Below are 7,637 nucleotides of genomic sequence, written 5' to 3' on the forward strand. Positions count from 1 at the left end.
AGTGGAAAAGCTTTCTCCCCCTCTACAGCCAGCAGGGACCTGCTCAGCTGCACATGACAGGCTGGGGTTAAAACTCCCCTGGCTCAGAGCCCTCCAAAACCAGCACCTGCAGAGCAGACCCAGCTGTACAAGGGGTTCCAGGGCACAGCCAGACTCCCTTCCTGCCTGGCACTCAAGGACAAACCCCCCATGGCCAATCCTACCTGAGCTGTGCCCCCCACACCAATCCCTGTGCCCAGGTGTGCTCCCCACACCAATCCCTGTGCCCAGGTGTGCCCCCCACACCAATCCCTGCACAGCCCCCGTGCCCAGCTGTCTCCCCAGAGCTCCCTGTACCATTCCCCAGTCGCCAGCCAGGAGAAGCCTCTGCCCTGCCCAGCCAGACAGGCAGCTCCCAGTGCCTGTGGCCCCTCTGCAGCTCCAGGCTCAGGTGCTGCTCCCACAGAGCTCCTCCAGCCCCAGGCTCAGCTCCCTGCCCCAGCTGCTGCCTGCTCGGGGATCAAAGGGAAACGAGTGCTTGTGAGGACTGCAGCGCCAGATTTAGCAACAGAGAGCCCAAGGAGAAGCAGGGGAGCGATGTTTTCCCTGGCACAAGCTGAAAGGGACCAAGGGCTGCCTCCCCAAGCTGCAGCAGGCTCCTGAGGGGTGCACCCTGCCACGAGCTGCTCCCAGCCAGCCCTTCGGCTTCCCTGCCTGTGCAGGCTCACCAGCAGGACCAGGGGAGCTGCCCCGCCATGGAGCATCCCTCAGGACTGTCCCACCTCACCTCCTGCCCCTGCTGGGGCCATCCCGGAGTGCTGGGCACCCCACACCTCCCCTCTGGAATGTGTGCTGCTGGAGAGGTGTGCCACAGGGAAAACAGCAACTCCCAGCTGCAAACCCAGGAACTGAGGAAGCATCTGGTGAGGAGGAGGAGGAAAGCAGGGGATCAGAGAGACCCTCCCAAGGTGGATCTGCAGGAGACAGAGCCTGCCCTGAGGCTTTTCTTGGCACTGAAAGCAAAGGTGACCACCCCTCTCTTTCCCTGGTCCCACTCCCACCTCCCCAGCTGCAGAGAGGGAGGGCAGAAGCTTCCAGACCCCGGACACAGGGAGACACCATCGAGAGAACAGAAACAGGAGGAAAAGAAGGCAGCTCCAGGAGACGAAGATGAGCTGTCACGATGGAGTGGGGCTGCCACCTTCCCTGGAAAAGGCTCCCAAGCCCCGGGCCTCCATCCTGCTGGATCAGTCACAGTTTCTTCCTTTGTGTGCTCAGGGATGGGGGGTCAGGGCTGCCATCACCGCAGGTGCAGGGTGAGAACCACGGTCACAATCACCCCCAGGAACAGCACAAAGGGCAGCCAGGTCTTCACAAAGCCCCCTATGCTGCAGGAGGGAAAGGGGGCAAGGGTTAAATGTGAGAAACCAGCAGAGACAAAAGGATGGGAGAACAGCTGGAGAAATCAGAAGGAGACAAATGCCTGTTACCTGCTGCTGGTGCTGCCACACACCCCAGCCTGGAAATTTGGTGTTAAAAACTGAGACTCAGTCAGGACCACAATAAATATATCACAAACAACAGGGCTGGAGTCTCCTTCCAGCTTAAATTAAGTGAAAGACAAGCCCATTTCACCCCTGCTCAGACAGGAATGTTGACAGGAGGACAGAAAAAATGAAACCCCATTACCACAGGGCTTGTTATTCCAACTGCTGGTGGATTTAACCAGGACAGCTGGAGCTATCCTTGCTCAATAGCAGGTAAAGCAGCTCTCCCAGGACAGGGAAGACTCCCCAGAAGTGGAGCTTCAGGAGCCTTTCCTTAAGGAAAGCTCGGGGTTTCCCTCCCCAGTGCAGTGGGAAGCTCCACAGCAGCTGGAAATCAGACCAGTTTTTATGTAAACAAGACCCAAGAGAGGGGAGGGAAACCAGTAATCCTTGGAGAGAAGCCATCCTGTGACCTTATGTTCTGACCTACCCCAGCCAGAAGACAACACAGAGTGAGATTTGCTTTAGCCAGAATTTCCCAAATTCCAGGCACTCCAAACCAGCAGCCAGGAACAGGATTTTGGGAGCAGCACCTAGTGCAACCCAGCAAGCACTCCTGCTTCTCCTGCTGAGCACAGGCAGCGACAGCACCACCCACAGCAACACACCCACGGCTGGGGGGATGCTTCTCCCTTCTCCACAGGCCAGGTGATGCCTCAGAGGGCTCAGGAGAAGCAAAGAGCCCCTTCTGCTGCCAAATCCAGGCTGTTCCCCAGCTCACCTGACGTATTTCCCATAGAGGAGTGTGAAGAAGCACAGCTTCACCATGTTCCAGGAGGTGCTGTTATCATATCTCATCAAGTTTAAGGCCAGGGCCACGTGGGAATGGCAGTTGTCACAGCAGAGGTTGTGCTGGAACACAAAAAGGGATTAGAAATCCTGTCCCTGAGGTTTCCCAGTCCAGGTCTCACCCTTGTGGCAAGGAGCCAAGCACTGGGGAGGGGAGGGATCCCTTCCAGCCCCTGCAGAGATAGGGAATGGTTGGGGTTGGATGGGCTTAGAAGCTCCTTGCTCCAACCTGGCCTTGAACACTGCCAGGGATGGGTGTCCAGAGTGTCTCTGGGAGCCCCTGGGGACCCTCCCTCACTCCTCCCAGCCTGGGCAGGGGCTGTACCATGCGGTGCTTGTACTCCTCGGAGGCGTCGTGCACGGCCGTGTCCCACGCGTTGGCACCAGTGGCATAAACCTTGCTGGGATCCAGCTTCCAGTACCTGGGAGGGTGAGAACGGCTTCCTTGGCACGGTTCTACTGCTGCACCTGCCCCAGTGCTTGCTCCTTGGTGAATCACCGCCTCAAAGCAGCCACCAGGATCAGAGACCAACTCCTGGCCCTGCACACTCCTAAAGGGCTTGGACAAACCCAGGGCCTCTGAAATGCAGGGAGCCCAGCTCTTGTTGTCATCTTATTGCAGGGGTGCCATGCTGCTGTCTCCTTATTGCAAAGGTTCCAAACCTTCTTGGTGTTTCTCGTGGGCAGCTCCTCAGAGCACTGACCCTTCCTCACAAAGCAGCCACTGACTCCAGCTCCTTCTCAACACCACCCCACTCTTTTATAGCACTCTCCTTCTCACTGATTACCAGCTGTGGCCTGTTAAGAGTCAGGCCTGCTCCTAATCTTTGATAATTGGCCCAGCTGCGACACCTTAGGGGTAAGATTACTTTCTACACTACCTTTATTTTCTTCTATTCTATCCCCCTATAAGCTCTGGGACAAGCAGGGGCAGCAGAAAGGCTGCTCAGCACCCCCAGCACCCCAGCCAGGAATCACAGAGCTCAGGGGACAGCCCTGAGCTGCTCCCACACCCCGAAGGAACCCCCCAGCCATTCCAAACACAAACCCAGCACTGGCGGGATGGGAGTGCCCTCAGCTCACCAGCACAGCCAGGCAGTGTTTACCCAGAGCACTTGTTAACATCATCCTAGAACGGTTTAGCCTTTTCCTTTCCTTTTCTCTAACAAAGGCTCCACACAGCTCTGGTTATTAACACCACCACGTTGCTGTCATGCTGCTAAAACGATTTAATTTCATGTGGTTTCCTGAAAAGCAGAGACGCAGCGGCCACCAAGGTGAAGGAGGGCAGCTGAGCACCAGGAAAAGCAATGTCACAGCTCGCCTGTCCCCAGGAGCTGCAGGGCAGCCGCTCAGGTTAACACAAACACAGCACTTACTTCACAGGTTTCCCAAACGCCATGTTGTCTTCCTGCAAAAACAAAAGGAGAGCTGTCTCAGGAGGTGGAAGGCAACATTCAGGGCATGGCTGTTGCTGGAGGTTCCACAGGTGGCTGGCTGAGTGATCCAAGTGCCCCCACACTAATCCTGGGGTGCCTGGGTTAGGATTCCCCTGTTCCCATACTCCTGCTCTGGGCACACTCAGTGACATCATTGATCTACAAGTGCCTTGTTCCCCTCCCTTTTTTAAGTGTTAATATTTTGTTAACTCTTGGCTGCAAATGTCCCAGTCTATTAGGAGCATTAATTATCCCAAATTAAAACTGTCTTTACTTTCAGAATCCACTGGACCCTGAGCCTGGCACACACCTGATGCTGAGCAGCACGACAGAAACAGCCACACTGAGGCAGCTGAAGGCACTTCTGCTGCTCAGAATTTAACTCCTGAACTCCCAATTTAGAGACTGGAACACGAGATTTTTTTTTCCCCTCCTTCTGACCAAAGCAGCCATTATTTATCAGACTCCCAGATGAGCCCCAGATGAGCAGCAGCAAGGAGCCCAGACCCTGGGAGGGCCCTGCAGGTGTGATTTGAGCAGGAGCAGGCGGGGCATGCAGGGGTAACTCACAGACACGAAGTAGGGCCCCGCGAAGTCGCGGATGACGCCGGCCGAGGTGCAGATGCCCATGTGGCCAATGATGGGGAACAGCCACCTGCGAGGGACAGGGACACGTCAGGGGACAGCTGGCCCTGCTCCCAGCACGGCAGCGGGGCCAGGCAAGGGCTGGCAGGGAGCAGAGCACAGGGAGAACACCAAGGAGCAGCCGCAGCCCCGCGGCAGGAGGCCGGGAGGGAACACCCACCCCAAAACACTCCACACACCAGGGCAGGGCAGGGCAGGGCGAGCGCAGAGCCGCACAAACCCCTCTGTGCAGCCAAGCACAAAGATCAGATCCTGCAGGGACTGCCTGCGCACAAACCGGACTTTCCACTCCAGCAACCAAAAACCAGGTCGCCCTGCCCACCTTGCCATCGCGCTGCAGCTTTCCACAGCAACCCAGATCCGAGCTCTCCAGACAGAGTTCCTGGCTCTAGCAAGGGCACTCCCTCCTCTAAGAGATCCCAGTGTTTCACAGACCTTCTCCGTGATGGGTGTTTACAGCTTCAGGGAGCAGCACACCAATATCCCAACCCCCTGCCCTCACCAGATCTACATCCCAAACCCTTTCCCTTTCCCTCAGACCTGTGTCCCAAGCCCATTCCATCACCAGATCTACATCCCAAACCCTTTCCCTCATCACACCTACATGCCAGCCTCTTCCATCACCATCCCATAGGAGTGGATACTCCAGGTCCTGTTCCAGCCCTCTCCCACCTGCTCCAGCATCCTCAGCTGTGCTGATCTCCCCGATTTCCCTCTCCTCCCTCCCTGAGGGCCTCAGTGGCTCTGGCAGCTCCCTTCAGCTGGGGTTAGGAATGTTTAAAAGGCTCTGGAAAATCCTCCAGGAAAAGGCTGAGATGAAATTTTTAAGCAGTCAAAAAAGAAAAGAGATCAAAGAGATAAAAGAGACGGCAGGAGGGGACGTGCAGCCTCTCCCGGGCCGTTCCCGATCCCGGCACACCCCGCCCCACGTCTTGTACCCGCCTGGGAGCCCGGCTGGGCAAACATCACCTGACGGGAGCCCGGGGGAAGAGCAGGTGGAGAAACACGCCCGGCTGTGCCCGGAGCCCCCAGAGCCACAGCTCCCCGCGCTCTCACGAGCGGAGCGGAGCTCCGAGCCCTCCCTGCACGGAGCCTGCCCACGCTCGGCCGGGAAGGCGCAGCCGGTCGCGGGGATGCAAAGGCGCGCACCGAGACTCCCCGGGGCACGGGCTGCTCTCAGATCCCCGCGCTCCTAAAGCGCTTCCCACGTTCCCGGCTCGCTCCGCTCCCGCAGGGCCGAGCGCGTTCGGCACCGGGCCTGCCCCCGCTCCCGCGGAACGAGCCCGTCCCGGGCCGGGGCCCCGCGGCAGCCGAGCGCCCCGGGACGGCAGGCGGGACTCGGGAGGGGCAGCGGGGAGCCCGGGAGGGGCTCGGGGGAAGCGCGGGGCTGCCGGGACTGGCGAGGGGAGGCCCCGGGGAGCGCGTCCGGGCCCGGCCCCGGTGCGGCCCCGGCGGTTCGCTCACGTCAGCACGGGGATCGGGGTCCACACCACGCAGTGCGGGAAGCGGCCGCGCTCCGCGTCCGGCGCGCCGCCGCCGCCATTGAACTGCTTCATCCCGGGCTCCGCCGCCGCCATGCCCGGGGCGCGCCCGCAGCGCGTCACTTCCGGCGGGCCCGCGCGCTTCCGGCCACCGGGAACCGGGAGCGGGCCCAGAGCGGGAACGGGAACAGGAATGGGAGCAGGACAGGGCCCAAACCGGGAACGGGGATGGGGATGGGAACGGGAATGGGAGCAGGACAGGGCCCAAACCGGGAACGGGGATGGGGATGGGAACGGGAATGGGAGCAGGACAGGGCCCAAACCGGGAACGGGGATGGGGATGGGAACGGGAATGGGACCAGGACAGGGCCCAAACCGGGAACGGGGATGGGGATGGGAACGGGAATGGGACCAGGACAGGGCCCAAACCGGGAACGGGGATGGGGATGGGAACGGGAACAGGAATGGGAACAGGAATGGGACCAGGACAGGGCCGGGAACGACGCAGGACCAGGAACGGGACCCGGACCGGGGCCGCAGCCCCAGGACCAGAGCCCAGGTCCGGGCCGGGACCCCCATCCCGGTCCCCACACCCCGGACCCGCCGGGCTGGCCCCAGGGCCGGGAGCTGGGGGAGCCCCCTAAAGCTCCGAGGGGAGCGCAGGGGCAGAAATAATTTCATCAGAAATAATCCGAAATTATCCAAAATAATCCTAAATCATCATCCCACGGAGCCTCCGGGGACGGGAGAGGAACTGCCAGAGCAGCACCAGCAGAGGGAAGGCCCCGGGTTAGGAAAATAACAATCACTTTATTAGGAAGTTAAACTCGAACTGCAGGAGGAAGCTGGAGAAATGTGTTTATTCCAGATTCCCACCCACCACAACACACTCGGAGAGGGCACAGTGAGACCCAGGGTCCTGGGGGACACAGCGGGCTCAGAGCCCAGCCCGGCCCGGCCCGGTTCGGTTCGGTTCGGTTCGGGGCTGTCCTGCCCCGGGCTCAGCTGGGGCTGGGGGAGCGCCGCGGGCTCAGAGCCCGGCCCGGCCCGGCCCGGCCCGGCCCGGTTCGGGGCTGCCCGAGCCCCCTCCCCGTTCTCCTTGGAGCCGCTCGTTGCCCTCACAGCGCAGCCAGGGCTCTCCGGGACAGCTGTGGGGTCACTGCTCTGCCAGGGCTTGGCAAAACAACAAACACTCCTAATAAATAAACAAATAAATTTTAAAAATAAATATAAATAAAACCAAGAACCCTTTCCTGCATGTGGCACAGAGGCAGCGCAGAGCCGAGGGGGTTTGGGGGCTGACAAACCCCGTTCCCCACAGTCATCACAAACTCAGAGCTCCCCCTTTCACCAACATTTCTGTCCTTCACCAAAGCCTTTTCCCTGCTTTGTGCCCTCCTCCCGTCCTGCTGGGCTGGGCCCGGCCGTGGGTGTGCTGTGTCCCGGGGCAGAGCAGCCCTGGCACAAAGAGCTTTGGAGGGCTCCAGGGTGAGCTCTGCCCGCCTGAGGGGCCACCCGAGGGTTCCTCCCCTCTGCAGGGGCACTGGGCAGCAGAAAATGTCGCTGCAGTTCCCTCTCAGGGTGGGCTCTCCCCTCAGGCCACAGCAGCTCCCCTTGAGCCTCAGCTCTCTGGTGGAAAGGAATCCACAAAATCGTCTGTGTCCAAAAAAAAGAGAGGAAGGTGAGCAAATTAAACCCTGGAGAGCCAGGCCATGGCTGGCGCTTTGGTTTCTGCTTTCCTCTTCCAGGACAAAGAG

The 7,637-nt window shown here is 59.8% G+C and overlaps 1 protein-coding gene across 1 annotated transcript; it reads right to left on the bottom strand.

The window, feature by feature from the left end:
- Nucleotides 1–238: 238 nt before the first annotated feature.
- On the bottom strand, nucleotides 239–5,978 carry TMEM222 (transmembrane protein 222). Its single transcript, XM_059488919.1, has 6 exons — nucleotides 5,864–5,978; nucleotides 4,325–4,409; nucleotides 3,695–3,726; nucleotides 2,641–2,737; nucleotides 2,248–2,378; nucleotides 239–1,367 (listed from the first exon to the last, which is right to left on the bottom strand). Exons 1-6 carry the CDS (start codon nucleotides 5,974–5,976, stop codon nucleotides 1,280–1,282), a joined length of 546 nt encoding a protein of 181 aa, XP_059344902.1. The 5' UTR covers nucleotides 5,977–5,978; the 3' UTR covers nucleotides 239–1,279.
- Between the last annotated feature and the right edge of the window lie 1,659 nt (nucleotides 5,979–7,637).

Source organism: Ammospiza nelsoni, chromosome 25 (assembly GCF_027579445.1).
Source record: "Ammospiza nelsoni isolate bAmmNel1 chromosome 25, bAmmNel1.pri, whole genome shotgun sequence".
NCBI classification, from domain to species: Eukaryota; Metazoa; Chordata; class Aves; order Passeriformes; family Passerellidae; genus Ammospiza; species Ammospiza nelsoni.